Genomic DNA, 26,654 nt, shown 5'->3' with positions numbered 1-26,654 from the left:
CAAAAATATCCTACGTACATACATATGTCTGTTAAGTATGTCATTTATTATTATTAGTATAATATTGTTATAATGTATAATTAAAGTATACCAATTAAAATTTTCTTATTATTAGTTTATAACTTATATCACATAATTTATATTTATATACGAGAAAGAAAAATGTATTTGTTTAAAAACTTATGTTATATAATTTATTTTTAGACACGAACAAATATTAGATTATAAAGAAGAATCATAGAAACTTATCAAACGTCATACCAAATATAAAGTCTCTCCTTTAAAATGCAATATCGACATTTTTTCACTATAATTATCTCGTAAAAGTATCTACCTACATTTAAAGACATTTAATTCGCGCAAACTAATTACAGAAAAAACGAATCGATTTTTTATTTTAATTTCATATCGTTAGTTAAAATAATCTTGTTCTGTTTCTATTCGCGTATAAAAATCAAATGATATATAATTGAAATTTAATTCGATTAATCGCAATCGAACAATATCGTTATGTCTTTAAAAATCTTATAACCAACAAAATCTCTTTAATAATATATCTCAAAGGAGTATAAGAAAGTGAATGAAGCGAACAAGACGGCCTTCCAACACGACCTTTACCTTCATGAGTGATCACAGGAAAGACCTGTGTCGACCTTTCAAGCGTGAGGTCATGGAGTTTCGGCTTTCATCACTGTTTAAGTGCATGACAAATCGTTTCCCGTGGAAAATGAAGAAGAAAACGTGACTTAGCTCTCACCTCTATACCTAGTTAACAGAGAAGAGACGAAGGACTTCGTGACCAAGGATCAACGTCGACAACACATAAAAGCTTACACGTACATACATACATACATCCATACATATATATATATATATATATATATATATATACGCATACATACATACATTAAGATATGATCTTTCCTGCGTATGTAAACATACATTTTCTCTTCATTGATAATTCATCGGCGAAAACTAAAACCAGACGAATAGCTTTGATCTTTCTATAGCTATCTACGATTAATTACGAGTGCATTTACTCGTCGAGCGACGAGCACGGCCTTACCTCCATACCTACTTTGCGTCTAGGTCAGGGTTTCGCGATCGTTTCGTCTTTTAAATTATCATGCGATCATTGCATTGAACGTAACTGAGTGAGTTTCTCTGTTAATCGTGACCAGCCTTAGTTAGTAAAACATTTGTTAGATGACTAACCGGATTAGAACAACGATTAATCCACATTTTTCTTTTTTCTTTTTTTTATTTTCATCATTCCTTTCAATTTTTTTTTTTCTTTTTTTTCCCTTGGAAAGCTTTCTCTCCTGAATTTTTTCGAGAATGTGAAAGTGTAGTCATTTGTTGGTATACTTTACAGTCCTTCACGATATTATTCGATGAAAATTGAACGAAATAATATTTAATCTATCCAAAGACACTGATACGTATGTGTACGTTTAATTGTTTTCAAAATTTTAATATTTATTATGCATAATTTTTTTCTATGTTTATTCTTTATCCCTTTTAAGTTTGTTTTAATTATTTAAATTATATTGATTTAAAATCAATCAAATATAAATATTCAAAAAATTAAATCATTTTTCGTTCTTTTTTCTTTTTACTTAAAAATAAAATAAGAATTAATATATACTAATAAAATATATTCTTTTATTTGACCGTGCGTAATCTAATATGTCCAAATCTTATTAAATTCGAACTTAATTAGATAAGAACACACACTCTCTCTCTCTCTCTTTCTCTTTTCAAAAATAAGAAATAAATAGAAATAAAAAAAAAATAAATAAAAAAATTATTATAGAAAGTTCGAGTTACAATTAAGACCAAATTAACAATCATCTAATTCCCTTTTCTCAATCTCGTTGGGAATGAAACGACGATTAGATCCCTCTAAACTCTTTAACGAACTGGCAAGACAAAGAGAAGGGTTTAAATCTCGTAAATTGGCGTGGAGGAAGCGAACCGTTATGGAGAAGGAACCAAAAAGGAAGAAAGCAAATAGGTCGTAGTAGCTACGTCGTAAACGAAGCGTCGAAAGTCCGAGCAACATTTTGCAGTCTAAACTGACGTTTTTGCTTCTCTCTTTCCCTCTCTTTTTCTCTCTCCTTTTTCATCGTCGTTCCTTATTTTAGAGTCGACTGACATCAAAAAAACGTGATGCGAGTGTGTTATCAGCCGAGCGTAAATACCGTACCGTACGGTGAGTAATCCTCTAGTACGAATACGTAAAATCTTTTATGCGCATAAATTACGAGGTTACATCGTTTCGCCTCGGTGCTTAAGTTTTGGATGCATGTATCTCTATTTTTCTCTTTTTCCTTTTCTCTTTTTTATTTTTTTCTTTCTCTCTATTTTAACCTCTCTCTTGATTTCTCTTGACGAAACGACAGAAAGTGGATGAAACTATGTAATTTAATTTCGAGAGGAAATGTCATTTGAAATATCACATTCTAAATTTACATAGACCGATAGATCGTTTTGCAAAATATACGTATTACGATACTATTGTAATCCTAATACAGAAAACATTCTTAATCTTAATATTAATAAACATTTATATTTAAAAAAATTTTTTAGAAATTTTTAGATTCTTTTTTATAATAGCAATTTAATCTAATCTAAATAAAAAATTGTATATATCACATATACGTATTAAATTATATTATAACGTTAATATGTTATAATTACGCATTCATTTAAAGTGGTATCGAATTAATGATAAGTGATTTAGAGCCGCGAAATAGTGAACCATTATTTCTAAAAAAATAATTTCATAAATAAAAATTTGAAGAAAAAGAGGAGCGTTCAAATAAAAAAAATTTTTTTAATTCAAACCATGTACTCCAAAATGCAATCCCTTTTATGAAAATATTAGTAGCAACTTTTCAAGAGTAAATGTCTGTGTGAAAATGGATATATAAATAACTCTTAAAAGATATCTAATCAATGCTAGGAGGAAGGAAGAGAAAATCCGTTATTACGTGATTACTATGAAATTCAAATTGGCCAAGTACCATTAGGAAATTCCAATGGTAAGCAATCAATATTCATCTAATTGTAAACCGATCGTTGGTTGTTATAGGCGTTAGAAACACCATAGGCGGTATTAGGAAGTGTGTTTCAGCACGAACGATAGATGTTATCTACTTAATGACTGACGTTCATATAGCTCATTAAGATATCATGCTAGTATAGAGAGGATCTAGGAAATATGGCTCGAATAGTAATTTCGTACAAGCAAATTAGTCATCGTCGTCATTATCGATCGTAATTGATCGAAGAAAATATATTTAATAAAAGGAAAAAATTAATCTTTGGATTTCAAAGAGAAGCAGGTTTATTTAATTGAAACAAAATACTATATATGTATAATAAAAAATATAAAAGACAGATGTATGTGTATGTGTGTCTGTGTCTGTATGTATATAATATTTCGTTTCAATTATATATTATGCATTATATCATATATAATATATATATTAGTATTATTATTAATAATGTATATTATATATGCAATAATTATATATTATATTATATATTATATATTATATATTATATATTATATATTATAAAAGACATAAGATATATATATATATATATATATATATATATATATATATATATATATATATGTCTTTTTCTCTTTCAACTTCCGTGCACGACACGTACGGTGTCTGCCGAACGATAAAATCTATCTACACTCGTTCGTGCTAACAACGAGGAAACCGTACTGTCCGTATACGATACGACCGTAAGATCATGTCGCAGGTGGTGTACTAATCACGTAATTAATCGAAATCGACGTCGTGAGACTTTTTTGAACGCGTTCATACGTGATCGATATCGATTCCAGTTGCTATTCTTTCTCTTTCTCTCTCTCTCTCTCTCTCTCTCTCTCTATCTATCTATCTATCTATCTATCTATCTATCTATCTATCTTTCGAATTAGATACATTTATTTACTTTAAAAATCTTATTTTTTGTCGTGATTTTTTTTTCTAATTACGCAGATTGTCATTTGATGATCAAGATTCAATCGGTAGATACGTTCAATGAGTCTCCGAGTTGGCGAATGAAATTCATTTGTCGATTATATATCGATTTTTTCCTCAATCGAATTAAATTTCTCAATCTAGATGAACTAATTTTCTCATTCGTTTCTTTTTTTCTAATTACGTAGATCGTTCAGTATTACCGACGATCATTCGTTCGAAATCAAACTGTGCCTTCAAATCAGCAAACTACATTCGCCGTTTGAATTAGAAATCGTCATTTGCGTTGGACGAATTAATTTTCCCGATGAAGAGAAAGATGTTTAATCTTTCTTGTTTCTTATTTTTTAATCATACACCTAAGTCGTTTAATTTAATCGACGATCGTGCAATCAAAATTCAATCACTGAACGCTTTCAACGTGTTTTCCAGTCAGCGAACTAATGTTAAATCGAATAATGTGAATTGAGTCAGTCGTGGAATCGAACGATAGATACTAACGGTCTATGAGATGACGGTAGAAATGCGCTTGGCCGGTTGACCGATCGCTTATAGCGTCTTTCGTCGGAAATAGAAAAACTCGACTAGTTTTCTTCGCTTTTGAACAATCATGAAAAACTCTATCGGGTATCAATTAGACGATTTGTCATTTAAGTACTTCGTCTTGTCGTGAACAAATCGATTCAATAAATATCTCGACGTATAAGATCGTTTAATAACTTATTCGTCAATCGGATAAAAAAAAATTGTATCTTTGTTTATTCACTCAAGATCCTAAAGGAACTTCGATCCTTTCGGTAATTGATTTCAATTCAATAACGATTTAATAATCGACGTTCCAGAATAGCAATTCTTTGCGAGTTATAATATTGTATCCAATTCATCGATCATCTTAATCGTTCATCAATGGACAACGTAATAGATCGAATTTAACGATTAATCTTTTTTTTTTTTTTTTAATTTATTCAGATCTGTTCTTTCAGATAACCCATATATGTTATTAAGTGCATTACCACAATTAATATTAATAAATAATTATTAATTACGTTATAGAAAATTGATCGATTCATATTACGTCCTATAAAAAGGATTTAACCGCTTCTTCTTTCTCGAAAACATTTCTCTTCAGGAGCAATTGGAGTAAAACAGGCAAGTGTACAAGTAATAACGAGTTTAGATATGAGAATGAAACTGGAAACACGAATTCTTACACGGTTAATAAAGCAAAAAAATAAAGAAGATGTGGAGCACGAAACGGGGAATGGACGATTTATCAATCTGAGTTTACGTTTACATCATGCAAATTTCCCGTGGCTAATGAGAGAGACCAAATTGGTCTCAGTGCATTGACTGATCAAAGCATTGCTCGTAATTATTATAGCGAGATGGACGAGTTATATATACATATATATACTATGCTTCTGAAATTGTAGATGTGCTTGCTCTTAGCTTAATCAAACGCATCGATTCGGAACGGTAGTGTCAAAGCGAACGAAAACATTGCTGCCTGCTTGCCTGTTGTCGATCGCAGGATACAAAATAAAGCGAACAGAGCAGAGAAAGAGAGAGAGAGAGAGAGAGAGAGAGAGAGAGAGAGAGAGAGAGAGCAAATAGAATATTCAATTATTCAAATAAACATCTGTTCGATATCGACGAAGGTCTCTTTTGTTGTTTTCCCGAACAAACAACAGTGATCTAATCGGACCGTTCAATTGGCTCAAATTGAAAATTTAAATTCATACTTAATGATATTTTCCTGTTTTTTAACTGATTAAATGATAAAAGTTTGAAAAACTCGGTATGATTAAAACGATTGTTCATTATATTATTTGATATGAATATTGTAGGGTGCGAAAAAATATTTGCTGCAAACAAGAACTTCTAATTAAATTGCTTGATATTTCCTGTCTCTTGTTTCTCTTTCTTTTTCGCGTTCTCGTTTCTTCTTTTTTGTTCTTAATTCGTAAAGAAAAAAAAAAGAAGCGGAAAGAGAAAGAAAAGACCAATCGGTCGATAAGTATTAACCATGCATAGTTAACGAAGTTATAATGTTGCATATAGATACTCGTTAAACGTATTTACGAGAAACAGATTTTGAATTATGAAACATCGTAATATGAGCGTAGGGGATTTAGCCACTATCATTTCGAATTTATATCTGTAATTCTATCGTATTATACCAAATCATAATCAATATCATGTTTCTATATTCGATTCGTTACCTTCGGAAGAATAATTAGGATAGTATCATATTTTCTTTTTCTTTATATATATATTTTTTCTTTTTTTTTACTTTTATTTATTTCATTCTGATCATTAAACACTAAAGTAATTATCCTATGTACATCCCGATCATTTCCACGAATGCAGTTATCTTGAATTTGGATTAATCTTACGTGTAAAACGATAATGATCTTTCTCTTAGAATCGATTGGATAGCGTTTTATAATGAAACAAAAAAAAATATATATATTTACATATATAGAATTTATTTGTCACGTTCTATTAAGCGTTACTCGACCTTTCTTTCGATATAGTCAACGAAACAGTATGACAAGCAATTATGTTCTTCCGATGTTAAAGGGAAAATAATTATCATAAGAAAGAACAAGAAAGAGAAAGAGAAAGAGAAAGAGAAAGGGAAAGAGAGAGAGACAGAGAGAGAGAGAGAGAGAGAGAGAGACAGATCTACAGAAATAAAGTAAGAAAGAAATAGTAACTGATATCTAGTTACAGTTAATCTAATTTCTAGCGATAGGTGTGATCTATGTAATTTCATCTGGTATCTCCTAAGCAATCAGAGATCTAGATTGTTAGAACTAATCTTGAATTATTAGTGCAATATATTAGCAATAATATATAATATCGATAAATATCATATATATGTAGATATATGTATATATATGTAAATAAAAAATAGCACGAGTTTATCTAATCAACTATAAGACGAATCTAATAATGATAAAAAACTAGTAATCTAATTTATTAATTAATCTGACGAAGAATAGAAAGAAAGGAGAATATAATAATAGCGTAATACGATTATCGTTACAATTGACAAAAAATTATTTTCGTGTAGAGAGAAGAAAAGACAAATAAAAATAAAAATAAAAATAGAAAAGAATAAAACACACGAACAGAATCTAATAGAATCGTGACGTTAAATGATTCGCGCACGGTCTGAGTTAATGAATAATTTACATTTTCTACGAGCTTCTCTACGTGTAAATACTCCCGATAGGCGATGAAAGTACAAAGTATTTCGATAACATCTTCTATGCTAGATACCTACGTGTTCTCAGCTGAATGGCAACATAAGAGCGAGCGAGCAAGACTTCTCTCCTATTGAATTTAACATAAAATCGTATTCGTTTATTCCATTGATCTCACACATTTACAAAGAGAGATCCGCTTTTGTAATTCTCTTTACGAGTTTTCAATTCATCTTTCGAATAATAAAATATGTCATATGCAAAGCTCAATATAATATAGAACGAATTTCATTCGACGATAAGAATAATTAACGTTTAATAACAAAGAAAAAACGAATAAACAAATAAACAAATAAACAAACAAACGAACAAAAGACTTCAAAAAGAAAACGTCGATTGGTCATGGATTTAGATCACACGTCGATAGAGAACGTAAATAGAAACGTCTCGCGTACATGTTTCTATACCCATTGTGAAGTCTTACCTTTTCGTGTCAAGAAACCAGGCTGTACAAATATTTTCTGAGTATTTTCGAATAACGGTAACGCGTATTCGACTCAAGAGAAAATCAAATTAGAGTACGCGTTTTATCTTCGTACGTGAATTATCATATGGATATTTTCCGTTTAATTTCTTCCGTCAATTTTTCCCTTCAATTTTGTTATAAAAATTATCGTATATTCATATATGTATATATGCATGTATACGACTATTTAAAATTTTATTCAGACATTATGTATATACTTTAGAGAAAATGATTGTATTTTTTTTAAATTCATCCCATATCGCTTCTCATATTTGTAAATTGATCAATATTATTGATTAAAATATGATCATTATGTCAAATTTTCCTACGCTTAACATATTTCACTTGATCATATATAATTTATTTTTAAATCACATATATTCTGAAAGAAAATACATATTCACGGTAATATCGTAATAACAAAATAAATGGATACGAATTTTATCGATTGACAGAATTAAATTGAAAATTAATGAAGAAACGATCGAAATACACGTAATATCGTTACTAATATTTAAACATTCTTTTCTTCTTTTTTTAAATTAATTAAAAATAAATTTAACATTAACGAAGATCGAAATCAATTAATTCGTTGAATCCTTTTCTCATTATTATTATTATTATCATTATCATTATTATTGTTATTGTTAAAGGCCACGTTGATATGAATTTACAAAAAAAAAAAAAAGAAAGAAGAAATAATATGAACTACTTATAAAAGAAGATAAACACGAGATCAATTAACCGGCACGATTCTCAGAGAGCTGATTGGCACGCGTACTACGTCGTCTTCGAGTTTCCAGAGAATCTCGATTGTAATTGATACTTATTATCATGGATCCCTGAGCGTGGCACGTAATGAATTAATTATCGGCGACGCAGCGGGTGAGATGATTAAATTGAGAATGGTATCTCTCTCTCTCCCTCTCTCTCCCTCTCTCTCTCCCTCTCTCTCTCTCTCTCTCTCTCTCTCTCTCTCTCTCTCTTTCTTTCTGAATGTAAATCACGCCGGACGTATTACCAAGACGATTGTGCTCTCTCTGAGTATTTGTCAGATCAGAAAATATAAGACCTTGAATAAGATACCTTCTATCATGCAACAATTTTAATACTAATTTTGCAATCCTTAAATTTCATTAATTCTTAATGTAGTTTAATGCACGATGTATATATGTATTAAATATTATATATTAATAATAATAAACTAATATTATAATGACATAATTTAGTTTTCCATTAAATATATTAAAAAAGAGAAAAAGGATTATTATAATGTAATTTCTACATAATTTTTGTTTTACTATTTATTTAACAATTAGTATATATATTTTTTATATATTTTCTATCAAACTCTATAAAAATTATATAACTACTATATACTATATTAACGAAATAAATGATATAAAATGAAGTTTATATTGTTGACAAAATTTTTGTAATTCGAATATTCGTTCTCAGTAAAATTATCTTCTTAAAAAACAAAAAAGAAAAAAGAAAAGATGAATTAATTGAATTTAAAGCAATTTTTAAATTAGCTTTAAAATAGTCAATGTTACTACGAAGAAGAGTTAAATCGATAGTATTTATTTGAATAAACGAACATAATTCTATCTATGATCGAAAAATATAAAAGATACGAAAATAAAAAATCGTTTAAATTTCGCACCTTCGACAGGGCGGATATAATTGAAAGCGGGTCATGGGGTTCGAAGACGGTGAGAAGTCAACGAACTGAAACGGTAACGCTTTTAGGCGATCATCTTTTATTGAAGCACTCGGCGATGCCTCAGACATTCCAATCTTCACGTCCGATTCGACAAAGCGGCAAGTGGTACTCTCGTAATTCGCGTAATGGACGAGCAGCCGTCATTTCGTGCAATAAATTTTCATCGTTTCACGTTCGTAATAAAAAATCGAGGTAGAAAAAAAGAGAAAGAAAGAGAAAGAGATAGAGAGAATGAAGGAAGAAGAAGACAAATAAAAAGAAAAGTAGAGATCCTTACGAGAAGAAGATACACCATAATATCATCGTCGTGACGTCATTATCAAATCGCTCAGCCAACGATCATGGTCAATTTCCAACGTCATCTATTAACTCTTTGGCTAGCAAATTGACTCCACGCTTGCATACCCCGAGCGTTCTGCTTTTTTTGCTAATTTATAACCTGCGTTATTATCAACCTATCTCTCTATTTCTCTTGTTTATCATTACGTAGGAGGAAAAATATTGACGGTATACTTCGTATCTCGTGGAGAAACAATAACGAGCTATTACCTAAACAATTTTCTTCACATTTTTTTCTATTTCTTTCCTTTTTACTTTTATCTCTTTTTTTTTTTTTTTTTTAATACATTTTTAGAATTCTCCAACGTATAACGTCAAACTGATTTAATTATTTGATATAATTATATTATTGTTGAAACATATTATTTTTGTTACTAGAAAGAAAATATTTGAAAAAGGTGTATATATATATATATTTATTTATAAATAAATTTTATATCTACTGGAACAAAAGTCGATATCATTTCTCGATGACTTTGTAAATTGACGAAATAAAGTGAAAAGCTTATCACGGGAGAAGAGAGAAGATAAAATAAAAAAAAAATGGAAAAGTTAAGTAGAATGCTTTTATATCAGGTGGACAATGTGCGACTGAAAGAGCGACGAAAAAGGCGCACAATTTTCAAGCTGTGTGGCCTTGTCGAATGTACCATCCCTCTCTTCCTCTCTCTTTATTTCTCTCTCTCTCTCTCTCTCTCTCTCTCTCTCTCTCTCTCTTTTACTTTCATACAAGCGTACTCCGCTTCAAATTGCACCGACAAACGGTCAGAGAACGAGCTGTACTCAAGTGAACAGAGAAAGAGAGAAAGAGAGAGAAAGGGAGAAAGAGAGAGAAAGAGAGAGGAGAGAGAAGAATACGATGAAGAGAATTAAAGTCGCATCAGGTCTGCCGAAGGAAACGGCGATGTGACTGTACGAAAAAGGCGATACTGAAATGATCATAAAATAAAAAAAAAAGTAAAGAGAGAAGAGAGAGAGAGAGAGAAAGAGAGAGAAAGACAATGCGTGTGGTCGTTTCAAGTGACGAAAAATTTTCGGATGTTCTTATATGAGATATATCTCTACCGTTTCTCATTTCCTTTTCAAAAGAAGTACCGTAATTTCAATGTCATTGGCATTCTCTCGTAAATATGTTTATTCAGCTCGGACGATAAACAAAATGTGAGAAGACTTGTATATTCACTTTATAAATAATTATGAAAATAATTAACAATTTTTGGAACTTTATTTTAATAATTCTTAACAACCAAAGAAAAATATATTCCGATATTTTCATTTTAATGAAATCACATTTGCGAAAAATTTGCTCGGATGGCAATATATTAATTATCGTTTGTTTAAAACGTATATATATATATATTCTTTTTTTTAAATTACACATTAAATTGCTTATTAAATTATATTTTTTTTTGAAACATATATATATTTGCTTTTTAAATTAAACACAAAAAATATAATAACTCGAGATAATTTATCGATCATTTAAGCTTGAAAAATCAACAATATAAGACAGAACGTGTATACTTATTTCATAAATCATAATGCAAATAATTAACAATTTTTTTAACTTCATTTTAGAAATTTCTAACAACGAAATTTTCCTTATATTTTTCTTTTAATTAAATCACATCCGTGAAAAAAATTCGCTCGGCAGTCAATGTATTAGTTATCAATCGTTAACCCTTTAATATATAATTTATTTATTTAGAAATTTCTAGAGAAAAATATCATCAGTTATTAAGTAAATATTAAAAAATAGAAATAATGGATATATGACATTATTATAATCTTTTTTAGAAAATTTAATAAAAAACTAAATTGTAAAAAACTTATTAAACTATATTAAACATTAATATATTACAATATCGCAACCATATAGATTTAATAATTGAGAAAACTTCCTTTGATATCCAAAATTAAACAGTAAAGAAGTTCTACACGAGATAATTTATTTTACAAAAGAATTCAAGGAAGAATAATCAGCAGAATATTATCAAACGTATATATTAATTTTATGAATGATTATAGAAATAATTAACCAGTTTAACAATTTCTCAGACTTCATTCCAGATATTTCTAACACAAGAAAATACTAATATAAAACTACATTAAACATTAACATGTTACAATATCGCAATCTGATACATTTAAGGATTAAGAAGACTTCCTTTGATTTTCAAGATTAAACAGTAAAAAATTTCTACACGAGATGATTTATCTTGCAAAAGAACTAGTCGAAGAAGAGTCCAATTTACAAGGCAGAAAAGATCGTAGCACATGTCCGATAACATCCATAAAAGCTTGTGAAGAGTAAAAAGAAGAAGAAAAATACGTTCGTCGTTCAGTCATAGGTGTCGTAAATCAGTTTTGTACACGAGCGAGATTGCGAAAAATTTTTCGTTCTATCTCGTTACTTCTAGTTCTCACGGTTTTAAAGCGATGTAACGCGATAACCCTTACTATTTCAATTCGTTTGAATTTCCAAGCTTTCTTTCTTTCTTAACGGCATATTTTAAAGCCGATTAGCATACTTAATTAGGCGCGTCAGCTCGACTAACTCGTCGTTTTACGACTTTTATGTGAAGCACGTAACGCGCCCGGGTCGAACGCACGAGTTGGACCTATACACGCACGTAGTACATTCTTCTGTACAATATATACCCTTTATAGTATGAGCTTTAGCACAGTAGCGTAAATAGAAGGTAAAGAAGGATATAGGATTTAACCAATAGAAAATGCTATAGATAGATGTAACTCGTTTTTCCTGCAACTTTAATCTTTTAGCTTTTTTTCTCTTAATTGGTTCGACAGATGCTTCATTTCTTCGATCTTCTTACTTGCATACTAACTTACATATACGTATTTACATATATACACACATATATATATATATATATATATATATATGTATATATATATGTATATATATATATTTTAAAATCTAATTATTTTTTAGGTGACTCACCTAAAAAATAATTAAATTTCAAGATGTCTCAGTTAGATTTTATAATGGGACAATATTTTTCAAGAATAATATATAAGATTCGAATAAACATATATATCGATGATGAAGAACTGTTACATTAGAATTATATGTTTTTTAAATAATAAATTTATCGATATTTTTTTAAACGCTACTTGAATCTTTTTCTCTATAGAACAATTATATATCAGATCAAACATTTGTTTTCTATTGCTTTCGAACGAAACATATTCTTTCTTTAGAAATTCTTTTCCTATCGTAAAAAAAATATATATATATATATATATATATATATATATATATATATATATATATATATAGATTTTTTTTTTTATATATATATATATATATATATATATATACATACATATACACACTTCCAGTTTTAGGTGACTCACCCGATAGATATGTACATACCTAACATTCTACAAGCATACTAAGACTCCTGACGAAAGATCATATCTGCAATAAATTTGATTTTATTTGCGATAAAACTAGTGACTCGTCATCATTCTCGATACACATACAAGTAATACTTATGTATACCTTACGTTGATCCTCTTTCATTAAAACCCAAATGATCCTGCAAGTATTGTTTTTACGACTACTATAAGAAGACTTTTTCCAACATTCAACGAATCCAAAGACGAATTATAAGGAAACTAAACAAATGATTTAACGAGAACAAGTATTTAATTAATCTTTATTGCCGTGTTGAAAGAACTCATTTCTTGTTTGATATTATCTTAACAAAGAGTTAACCAATAACATTAGCGGATGCGCATTATGACATTTACGAAGTTTTCAAATTCGATTATCAATTATCAAATTCGATATAAAAAATTGATATTTGCCATTGTAATCGAAGTTTGTTTTTTCATATAAAATTTAATAGAGTAAAAAACCATTATTGTATTTTTCTTCAAAATTCATTCTACGCCATTGGCATATTCCTCAAGTGGTCCATATCAGAATCAAGGAATAAGAAAAGATAGGGAGAGAGGGAGTGAGAGGAAAAGAGAGAGAACGAGCTCGTGTCTTCTCTCTCTCTTTCTCTCTCTCTCTTCCTCTCTCTCTCTCTCTCTCTCTCTCTCTCTCTCTCTCTGTCTCTCTCTCTCTTTACTCAGAGATTCGTACACGAGGATGCGAACGTACGAGAGATTAAAACGAAAAACGATGGTTCTCTCTTTCTTCCCTCGTTGAAAGAGCACCGCTTTTGCCAAGGAACGATCCTGGCTCCCTGCAGGGAATTCAATGGGCACCCTGAGCAAAGCCATTTAGCGAGGAAGAAGGTAGAAGAGAGAAGGAGATACTCGGAAGATTCGTGTGCATCACTATATTTCTCTCTCTTTCTCTCTCTCTCTCCCTTTCTCCCTTTCTCTCTTTCTCTGTGTGTCTTTTTTCTTCGTCATTAGTCTTTCTCACTCCGTTTATTATACATATAAAAAACCGTTCTAAAATTATTTCTCATAATAGTTTCTTATGGTCAATCTTGACAATTTATTGAACCGATAATTATATTTATAGGAAATATGTATGTATATGTATAGATATTACATATGTTGTTTAAGATAAGATATACCATGACTCAATTTAATTAACATTGAAACAATGAATAATGATTATAAAAAAAAATATTACTTCTGTAATTTGTGAAAGAAATGTTTGAAATAAGACGAGGAGGGAGAGGGAGAAAGAGAGAGAGAAAGGAGATAGAGAGGAGAGAGAAAGGAAAGAGAGAGAGAAAGAGCATTGAATGAATCAGCTCAGTGCGCTGAATAGTCATCGTTAATATTTTACAACTGATTTACGTACTTATACACCTACTAGGTTTAATATAGACTTGGTTATAAATGGTAAAGATCGAAGATAAAATTGGAATGACAAAGTCTTGTTGTCGTGGAGGAGGTTTATCTTTAAGGAAAATAATATTAAAAGGAGAAACTCGTTTATAAAAATGTCGAGCTCTGTCGGATAAACAACTTTATAAAAATTTCTCAAAACGTAACTCGAGAAACATTCACTTTAAATCATTCTCGCGTGCTTCCACAACACTCACATATAAATAACGTTTACTTGATTAATACATAAAATCATTAATATGAACTAAATATTCAGACTTAGTTACTCAGTTCGAATCATTTCGATTCCATAAGCTCATTAGCTCGAATCGATTTCGTGTTTCTCAATTGATCGAGTGTAAAATTATTCGACCATCCACTGTCAAGAATCTACAGATCGATGCGACCATCTCGGTAGTTAAGTTGAATAATGATTTTTTGTTTGTTTGTTTCATTTTGTACTGTTTTTTCATTTATTGTTTCTTTTTGTTTTTTTTTTTTTCATTCAAGGTCGTATCTTCATTGACTTCTCGAATTACCAGCGAGATGACCACCGCCGAAGACTTCGCCAAAAGATCTGATTACCGACCTTGATATACTGTGACGAGGAGAGCAAGAAAAAATCAAGAAGAAAAGAAAAGTGAGGAAAGTACGAAGAAACGAAGACGAAGAAAGACAAATTCTTCCTGAATGAAAAGAATCCTTTCGAGTAAGATCGAAGAGAGTTCGATTGTAATCGATAGTGAAAAAAGAAAACAACAAAAAAAACTTCCCAAAGAATTTTCATTAATTAATTATCGGTCATCATTGTTGTTCCATCGGTATCGTTTGAAAGTTAAACCTTTCTCGATTGAAAGTTAAACCTTTTTCACCAGTAAATATTTCCGTTCAACAATTTTCCTTTCATCGCTTTCTTCTTTTGTAAGAGAACAATAATTGGAAAATAAAAATTCTTTATACATTCTGCAAAAAGTGTTTAGAATATAAATATAACGACATAATATACTATACAATTTTTCAACAACAAAAACAATCAAAGTTCACTGTTAGACATTTTGAAATAAATGTTTAGATGATAAAATCGCAAGGGAAAAAAAACGAAAATGAACAATAGAAACTGATACCGACCTTGAAGATAGCCCAGGAAGATGACTCCAACGACGAGGTATACCTGTCGATGCATCCTTCCCTTTAGTCTCTCTGACGTCTTAAGGAAAAGAAAAAAATTGATGACCGAGGAAGTCGATAGAACTGGAAGAGCCGTCCTAAGAGAATTGCAACTTGAATAAGAGGATGAGAAGAGAAAAGGATCCTTCTTCTTCTTCTTCTTCCTTTTCTTCCTCGTCTTCAACACGAAGAACGACGAATCCTGGTAAACCGAATCGATAAAAAAAATCGTTGTTGCGTAGTCGTCGTATCACCTTCGATGGTGTTAAAGAGAGACAAAGAAAGAAAGCGAAAGAGAGACAGACAGACGAACATACAGAGAGACAAAGACAGAGAGATATAAAAGGAAAGAGGTAAAAAGAGAGAAGAAGCACCAGTCAGGAAGGAAAAGGAGGAAATGTCCTCTTCGACCTCTATCGTCCTTCGAGGTCCACGAACGACTGAAGCGCACGAAGCGACGTCGGTCCGGCTATAGCCTCCCCTTCCTACTTTCACGTGGCGTGCTCCCGTTTCCAACTGGAGGCGCGGAGCCTCTCCATGGGCCATTTACCATGGTCGTCGGCAATGCCCCAAACGAAGAGAGAAAAGGAGAGAAAGAGAAAGAGAGAGAGAGAGAGAGCTACTGTTGTGTCCAAGATGGAAAGGAGGTGGTAGCCTCTCTGGAGATCCTTCGTGAACGCATCGGAGAACGCTTTGGCACGTTTCTAGGCCAGTCTCTCTCTCTCTCTCTCTCTCTCTCTCTCTCTCTCTCTCTCTCTCTCTCTCTCTCTGTCTCTCTCTCTCTCTCTCTCTTTTTTTCTTCTTCACCATCGAAGAAGACATTCGCTTTTTTCTTTTTCCTCTTTTCTTTCTCTTCTTCTTCTTCTTCTTCTTCTGCTTCTTCTTCAGAGACAAAAATGGCCACCATCTCTCCATCTCCCTCTTTATCCTTCTTCTTTAAAGGGTCATGTTTCCATTTCTCGATGGAGCAATGCATATGGGGGAGGAGGTCAAAGAACGATGTCCTGACACCGATCGTGACCGATAACGAGGACTTATGCTTTTTTTTCCGAAGATGACTTTACTTCCTTCTACTAAGTTTCTTTTACGTCTTCCTTATTTCAGGGTTAGATCGTATTGATCTATGAACTGATCTCATTTTGGTAAGTATGGTACATAAGTAGATGTGAAAAATCTACGATTACTCGCTCTGTTTTCATTCGAATATATACGTTTATAAAGAATTATTGCTGAACGGTAAATCGCTCGTTTCGGTCTATACTTTCCTTTAGAACTACCGATATTTGTCAAATCTTTTAACCTCGATAGCCTTCATATTTCTCTCTCTCTTTCTCTCTCTCTCTCTCTCTTCTTGATTTCTTTCCTAATACGTATATTGCTTCTAGGACATCGACAAACATTCGCCAATATACTTAAAGGACTTCTTTGCACTTCAAATTAATATCATTATTTCGTTAATTTAAAAATTTTTTTATAAACGGATAATACTGAAATGGTCAGTATCGCTCCTATTTATTAAGTTTTACTTTATTTTCGTTACCTATGACCACTGTAATTATTTAAAAAGCAACGATCAATGAACGATCGTAATATTATTAAATTATGAAGTATCGTAAATCATGATAATTTTTATTAACTTTATTAAAATTAATTTTTATTTATAATTATGTTTTATGAGTAAAATAAATTCTCAATTACTTAGAGCTCACATCGCGTTAAAATAATTCGTTAATTTCTTAAAAACTTTTCCTCAAGAATTTTGAAAATAACGTATTATACTAATCATCGAGTAAATAGTATTGCGGAAGTAATAAGAAAATTATATTATCACGACGTTCCATTTATAATAAATTAATAATAAAGAAAAATCGATTAAAATGTTTCGACGAAGAAAAGACTTTCCGTGTTCGATATGCTACGCGAAGGATTGCTATTCGATATTTTGGTATTCAAAGTGAATAACATGAAGGATCGACGGAATGATTTTAGAGTATTTCTAGATAGACCCATACGTCTTAGCTAACGGTATGTCTTACGGTCGGATAGAAACGCGTTTTCCTTCGAAAAATTTTGAGGAAAATAAAAAATGTACGATTAAAGGCACATCGCATGAAGGTTAAATGGCATAATCGTTAAACAATCAAAGAATATAAATGATTTTACCGGTTCGAATACGTACATAGATAGATATATCTATATAGTCATCGAAGGATCACGTGTATTGGTATGTATCTATGTAATATTTATGTACGAACGCCTACAATTAGTTGAGATGTACTTTCTAAGCGTACGATCGAGAGAAACGAGGAATTCGTTTCTTAACGACGGCGACATTAGTCTCTTTTCCTACTTTTACGAGCAATCATATTTATTTATTTATTCTTCTTTTTCTTTTTTTCTTTATTCAACTTGTACAAATCCATTGGACTCAACTTTGAAAAATCGAGCTGTCATGATTACCAATTATAACGATACATCACTACTTTCGTTAGAGATCAACGACAAGTATTTCATTTTGTAACTTTTATATCAAACTCGTTATACATAAATATATAGACACAATTATATATATAGTTTTATATATATATATATGTAGATAGATATATAGACAGATAGATGTCTAATATTCGTTTAATGCTATTGATAAGATAATAACTAGAAAATAAGAAATGTAAAAGTAAATTTTCTCGTATCTCTATATACGTGTATTTCTGTTATTATGCGAAAAATTTAATTAAGATAATTTTGGTCAAATCAACACTGATTCCATTTATTTTTGTTTGTTTGTTTATTTGCTCTCAATCAAGAAAATACGATATACGTAGAAAAAATACGTTGACATGAATTAGCTCAGCGAACACTCTAATCGCGATCACACCGATTCATTTATTATCATTCTCGAAGCTTTTACTACCGTCGACGTTAGGATTATTTTGAAGATAAGTGAACTCCATTAACACGAACTTTCCTAGATTCAACGAAATCGTTCTTCGTGCTCCCGTTTCCCGATCATTTTCAAAGAGGAGTGAACGATCGTTACACATGAGGAAGCGAAAAATAAAAAAGAAAGAAAGAAAGAAAATAAACAAAAAAAAAGAATATACAGTCGAGTTGAACTGGTTGTTGTCAAAGAAAAAAAAAAAAAAAAGAAAGAAAAAAAGGTGCAGGTGCAGCTACGTTCGGAAGCCCCCAACAGCGACGTGCAACAACGACGATCTTTGCTTCATCAAGGACTCCGGAGGGGATCGTTCATCAACATCAACCATGCTGTACCTACTACTTCAGACATAACCATCGAGGCGTATCTGGCCAACCGCAAAATATGTATGTATGTACACCCGATTTGCCCGCATATATTTGTCTTTTTCTCTCCTTCTCAGGTCAGTCGCCATTAACCCACTTGTGGCCTTTAACGCGTTACCACGCACGATGGACCGGTTCATTTTATTCATTGACGATATTTACTCGAAATGAATATTTTGTACAATTTTTAATGAAAAAGTTTCGAAATTGTTTTTCGAAATTGTTTATCGAATTTTTGTTAAATTATATGGTTATAGATATTCAGACGATGAAAATAATAATTTTTTCATTTTTATTGTTTAATCGCTTTGTTTCTGATCAATTGTTTCTGAAAAAGTATATTGTTTCAATTATATATATTGAAACAATATACTTTTTCAAATTAACTTTATAATCTTCTTTTTAATTTGAATTTTATTAAACTTAAATCCGTTGAAAAATTTTTATATTTTTAGGATTTTTTCAAAAATTAATTTAGTGTTATTGATTGTATTTCGATTTAAATAAAAAATAATCGTCAAGTTAACGAATGATGATTGATCAATCAAATGACAACAATTGAGTACCTATCGTTTATTCGAAAACGAATCGTCAAAGACTCGTTGAGAAGATCAAATAGGAAAGTAGTTGCAACGTAAGTAGTCTTACTCGTGAAAAGTGGGTTTGATTCGAACTTATGTATATACATGTATATGTATATGTCGAAAGAGAATCATCGAATATGCTACGGTAGAAGAGCTCATTCCTTCCGACGCCGATGCATTATTGCCAGGAGGAAAGTACCCTACTTACAGATGATTACAATAATGACAAGTTGAGACTGGATCAGCAACTATGTCAGATAAGGTACTCGAATCAATTACGAAGCGGTGTCATTCGAATGCTCACTCATTGTCAGCCCTAATATCAATCCTTATATTGTCAATATTTTCACTTGCGTTCTCTTGATGAGCTAAAAATCACAAAATCTTTTTTTTTTTTTTTTTTCTTTTTTTTATTCATGAAACTGATATTAATTACGGTATTAATATTAATAAAAATTACCCTTTAATAAGTTTATATTATATTATTATATTATATTGTATTAAATATTATTCTATGTATTATTATATATTATATATTATAATTTATAATATATATATATCGTTATATTATATCGAATATTATATTATGTATATTATTTGTTTGTTCGATCAAATAAATATTTATAACAAACGGGACAAAATTTGTCTCTTCAGTTAAAAATTTCTTTTGTTTATTAGAGAAGAAGAATTATACGTTTAATTAATAATTTGTTTGTTTAGTAGTAGGCTAGATAAATGGCATAAAGAAAGTCAACGAATGTCATAACGCGATGTACCCTGGCGACTCTCATATTAGACGACATAATAAAAACATCTTTCGACCGGATTGAATTTGAATGGTTTCATTATCTCCCTTAATAAGTGCCTCTCGTGTTACTGCCTTTCTTACACGTTGCACGAGCCGACGTAGCTAGGTATAAATCTTTTGTTCGCAACCCAATTTCGCGATCAACCATGATCGACCCTCTTACGCAGTGGTTCTCAGCCTCCTCGGAAATCGACGTAACATACATATATGCATACATTGGCATATATATATATATATACATATATATATATATATATATATATATATACATGTATTGGCTTATATACAAGATTAACAGATTAACAGATTTAGTGTAGTAAAGATCATTGATTACACCTACACAATTTTATAAATTTTATTTCAAATATTTTCAAGATTTTTTGTGAAATTCTAAAAACTAAAAATACGTTTTCTAATAAAATTAAAACCTAATGTTAAAAGTGACCATAAAGATTAACGACGATAAAAGATATTTTATCAAAAAGAAATTAGATAAATATATTGATTTATGCAAGATTACTTCAGCAGTCAACAAATTAACGTCGGTTTTGTATTAATGATGGCGCATCTGATTTACAAATAAAATAAGTATTGATATAAAGAAATATTGATATAAAAACAGAATTAAAGCTAAGTGTTATGGTTAAATTTCAGTCTCGCACGAGATTTGTTTTGCTACGAACAGAGCAGTTTAGCAGTTTCAACGCTAAATGGAACAAAAAGAATCAAAAATCGAACATAACGGTCACATCGCCACTCGATAATCAAAAATAAACAAACATATATATTAAAATACACATATAAGTTAAAACTGTAAATAATATCTAATAGTTATATATTTAATATTAATATCTTATTTGAATCTCAGATGATAAATAATAAATAAATAAACATATATATATGTATAAATATATATATATATAATATATAAAGTAATAATAAGTAATCTACAATATTATCTCTAATGTTCCATTGAAATTATTATATGATTAAAATTTGATTTAAATAAAAATTAAATAAGTGCAATTAAATGTTACTTGAGAATGAAGAAAATTGAAATGAAATAAAATTAAAACTAAAGTTTATCGCTAGGCTTCGTTCTTATATTATATATATATATATATATATATATATATATATATATATATATATATATATATTAAAATACACGTAACGAGCAAATCAATTGTTAGAATAAAAATTATACTAATTTTTAAGCGAAACACGACGTTTTGGATTAATCGACGCTCGCATTATCGATCTACCATATCGACATCTCGATTAATAATCCACATTCGAATAATCGAAGTCTGGACGAGAACGAACAAGTTCGAAACCTCGTATAACGACGAATGAGTCGTTATACGAATTTATAGCATGAACGGAATGCACAGCTCGAATTCTTCGATAAATCAGCGCCACTTTACACGATGACCTATGAAACGAGCCGCCAACAATGGTGAACGCAATAATGATACTCTCTTGTCGATCGAGATTCTCGTCAATTTATTTGAAAACGCGTACGACTACCTTTTTATCGGCATCCCTTTTCGATAATAATTCGTTCCCTTTAATCTGCTATCTCGGAAAGGATGAGTTAAATCTATAATCCAATTTTATTTTCATATTTAAAGAAAAAAAAATTATTTATATTATTTTATATACAATTATATAGATATATTAAATATTTTATGTGAAATATATTATATCTATAAAATATAATTAATAGTAAATATTAATTTTAACGAGATTTAGGAAATGAGCCTGTGAAACTTTATAATTAAAATGAACATAAGCATAATATATTATACGAGTATATGTTACTTCAAAGTTACATGGCATTAGATTAGATTAACTCATCACGAAGATTGATCATTCTCTCATAATAAAAGAATGAATAAATTATTTGTTTTTTCACTTCAATTAAGAAAGTATTATATTCCCTTAATTAATTCATTAATTTACCTAAAGCTTCCTGTCTTATACCATTTTAATTCCAATCAAAATAAATTTTATAGGCTTACTAAAATGCTATCACTTCGATCGTTATAAGTCATACAATAAATAAATCTGCGTAATGCTCGTATATAGCAATATTAACATATATGAATATATATATACATATATATGCATATATATATATATATATGTATATATATGTATATATATCCTTCAAAGTGTTGTTGTAACTATTGATAAGAACGTTTACATAAGAACATACAAATAATTCATAGCATTATTTTTCCTACATTAACTTCAACGATTAAAAATTTCTTATCTTTATTGTCAGATAAATTTTCCTCATTTCTTGGAAATTGCCATTGAAACTGGTCGATCTCGAGAAACAACACCTTACGAACTCGAACGATCTAGATGCACCACGAGAGTGCAACGAAGGTGATCCACTTTGTGCGATCGTCGGAAGTATGTACATACATACATACATAGTTATCCACCAAACACGGTAACCATGAATTATTGTTACTTTATCGTGAGCGATGTTGCTAGAATAAGACGGTATAGGTACGCTCGATTGATATCGCTCTATTAATAGCTCAACGCGTTTCGCTTCATCGTGCATCGACGATCTGCAGAATGGTGAACGTTATCTCGATGCTTAGCTCGAAGCAGAAATAAGAAAGGTACCTAAGGAATCCTGTAATCTTAGCTGATACCTCGTGAAACTTGCTTCTATTACACAAGATCGCTAATTACTATCTATATCTTACACCGAGAAAGTGCTAAAAAAACCTATTTCAATTACATCGACATCAGAAAAAGATAGATAGTGGAACGTTGTTATTTATAGTGATAAAGAAATCCCGTAAGTAATGTATGCGCGTAAAAAAAAAAAAATAACAGACCCTATAAATTAAGAATGTAAATTGTATTGTTTATATTAATTCCAGATTGATAATAACTAGTTATAATAATAACGACTAAATATAATAAGTTATTAGAATAAAAATTATATCAATATAATAATAATTCTGGTATGGGTTAATAATTAATAATTAATAATAATTAATTATATAATAAAACAAATATTATTATTAATTATTAATTATTAATTAAATGATAAGAAAAAAAAGAAACAAGTAATATCATTTTATAAATGATATAAAATAATAATAAAATTATATTATTATAATATTATAATATTATTATCATTATATAATAGAGAATATTATTATAATACTAGTGTACTCAAAAATGACGGACAGTTAAGGTTTAAAAAACATTTATGTATTTCTTTTTTTTACAAAGTAATATATAATATTAAGTATACGCCTTATTTCAGATCATATGTGACATTTTATTATTCGAAGTGTAAAATAAAAATTTTTCTGGTAACTATCGTCGTTTGTGTCGAAAAATGAAAATATCTGCTTAAGATACTATCCATGCATCAGAAAATTGAGAATCACTGGAATTTAGGAAATAAAATTTTTTTCAGCAGACAGATTTCGAATCCAGATTGGTAGATCCGTAAAAAACACTATTGCGTCATCACATATAAATAGAATATAAAATACGGAACACAAAACAAATATAAATATGATAACGACTTATAAGGTATTTATAAGGAGATAATGGTTAGATAATAATATAAGCTTATTTTTTATTTTTTTATTTAAGACAACGATAATAAAATATTATTGTTTTATTTAAACATCTATTAAATTATTTATATATATATATATATATATATATATTTATATATAATTATATATAATTACATTACGTTTATTATATCAGTTTTATAACTATATTCGAATATTTAATTTTGAAAAATAAATGATTTTGTCATTATATACGATGAACAATCGACTTTTAATCTTTACATTAATAACTTCAGAGTTAAAAATATCACATGAAATTCACGAATTACGTAAATATCGTACCACGCATTATGAAGTTCATTGACATTTACCTGAGACAGTCGTATAAAGTTCGACAAATATTGTACCGCACGTTGTGAAATTCACAGCGCCACGCCAAATACGGTGTATAAAATAAAATAGTCATTTACATTTCATGTGACCCTGTAATTTCCTCAAAGAATTTTTCCAAAACCGAGACCTAAATTAAACTAACTAAATCCTTTTCTTATATCCGAAAATGGTAGATTTAACTCATTTCATCAATAATTGCTTATCTAATAGTATAAAGTCTCTTTTTTTCTTTTTCTCTTTTTCTCTCTCTCTCTCTCTCTCTCTCTGTCTCTCTTTCTCTCTCTCTCTGTTTTTCTTTCTCTCTATCTATCTCTATCTTTATCTATTTCAGCTGAAAAAGGCCATCTAAATATATCATTTTTGTTTTTAATAACATGAAAAATATTTATGAATTTACAATCTGAATGCTTTCAAACGAGGAATAAAATGGAAATATCATCGGTATTTTTCTTATCAGGGAAGCATATATCTTTTTCCATTGCATCTTGTAGCAAATGAAAAAAGACATTTGAATATACGTGAGTCCACAATCTTCAGAAGATCTTGAATGCAAAAAAAAAAGAAATGAATGGTGAAGAATATTTCATCAGTAAATAGAACTTTTTCATAAAAAGAAAAGTTACATCATCTTCTAATTGTTGTGACGTCCGTCGACAATAATTATGTAATAATAGCTTAAATTTGTGCCGAAAAAGAAATAAAGAGAATTATAATTAAGACTAGATCAATTCGAAGATCTTCTAATATAAATAATATAAAGATGCATTAAAAGATATAAAAAAAATAAAACCAGTATTTTTTCAAATATAAAATATAAAATGAAAATATAATTAATTTAAGAAACGCATAAATTGCTTGAAAAATTAATAAAGAGGAAGATTTTCATCGTTGTGATTTCAAGGAAATTATGTGAGTAATCTGATCTTAACAATGAAAGTGTTCTGTTGTATTTTATCTAAAGGTAACAGAAAAAGTATCGAAATATAAAAGATCGACATTGAAAGCAGGTCGGTGTGACCGTGGGAATTCGCTTTATATTTCAGAAAGGACGAGGCCTCTTAAGAAAGTGTTTATCGAAGCCGAACGAGAGAGACTTTGATCGGTGAGATTCGATCGATACGCCAATTCGTTTCAGAAAATCGTTCTTCTCAACTTACTGCAGTCTTCGTGAGTGCAAAAGAATATGATGGCCGATGCTCTCCGACGAAACTTTCTCGAAGTTAACCCTTTGTGATACATATTCTATTCAATATTTCCTTCTAATGATAATTAAGTCGCCTTTATTAATTAATTAATTTTATATGGATCACATTTCAATTTTTTTTTTAAATTAAATTTAATGTGTCATCGAAACAATCCAACAGTACATTTGTTATTGTATTATGGATTTTTAATTTATTAACGTATTACTTTAATTTACTAACTTATTCTGTAATTTTTATTATAATGTTATTTTAATTCATTGATTAATTATTAATTTTTATTATAACTTCAGTTTAATTTATTAATTTATTATTAATGTATATTATAATTTAATTGAAATAAATTAATTTATAATTAATTTTATGTATACCTATGTCTAGATCATTGCTCTTTATAAAGATAGACATACATACATATTTCATCATACATATCACACATTTCATCATGATTCTTTTCTTTTCAAGATATGAATAAAAAAAAAATATATATATATGTATGTAATTCATTATCATATAATCAATGGAAATCGGATTTCGAGTTTGACTCGACGTGGAAACAAAATGTCGTTGATGCATTAACTATTAGAAAATTTTGTAAGAAGTTATTCAAAAAGTATTACTACTACGTTCATCGAGCATGTCCTATCGCGAGCCAATGTAAATGCTGGCATATTAATAACGTACCGCTAATGTAGCTTCACGACTCGTCGCATCGTTTCTCAATGTTACCGGCAACTATTCATCCTATCTCGCTGCTTATGACGGCCTTAATCCATAAGACGTACCATGCACAATGTAGACACGGACTAAGAACGTACAACGCACGTTCCCCAACCTGAACGCCACGTACAACCAAAGATAATGCCATGCTTAACCCGTCGACTTTCTACTAGACCTAGAAAAAGAGTATTGTACTTTGTTCTCCACTAAAGAACTTTCCCTATTGTTTTCTTTCTTTTCGATTATAAATACAAGTTTTTATAATTGAATTTGTTTTTTT

General features: G+C 29.8%; 1 protein-coding gene across 1 annotated transcript in view; it reads right to left on the bottom strand.

Annotated features, from left to right (window-relative positions):
* Nucleotides 1-16,327, bottom strand: part of LOC124948328 (serine protease inhibitor dipetalogastin) — a 47,216-nt gene extending 30,889 nt beyond the window's left edge. The window contains exons 1-2 of the mRNA XM_047491787.1: nucleotides 16,176-16,327; nucleotides 15,763-16,003 (exon numbers count right to left, since the gene is read on the bottom strand). Coding sequence (XP_047347743.1) covers nucleotides 15,763-15,817 — 55 coding nt within the window. The 5' untranslated portion in view covers nucleotides 15,818-16,003; nucleotides 16,176-16,327. The remainder of the gene's footprint in view (nucleotides 1-15,762; nucleotides 16,004-16,175) is intronic.
* Between the last annotated feature and the right edge of the window lie 10,327 nt (nucleotides 16,328-26,654).

Source organism: Vespa velutina, chromosome 1, assembly GCF_912470025.1.
Source record: "Vespa velutina chromosome 1, iVesVel2.1, whole genome shotgun sequence".
In the NCBI taxonomy this organism is placed as follows: Eukaryota; Metazoa; Arthropoda; class Insecta; order Hymenoptera; family Vespidae; genus Vespa; species Vespa velutina.
This window is presented reverse-complemented; position numbering and strand designations above follow the sequence as displayed.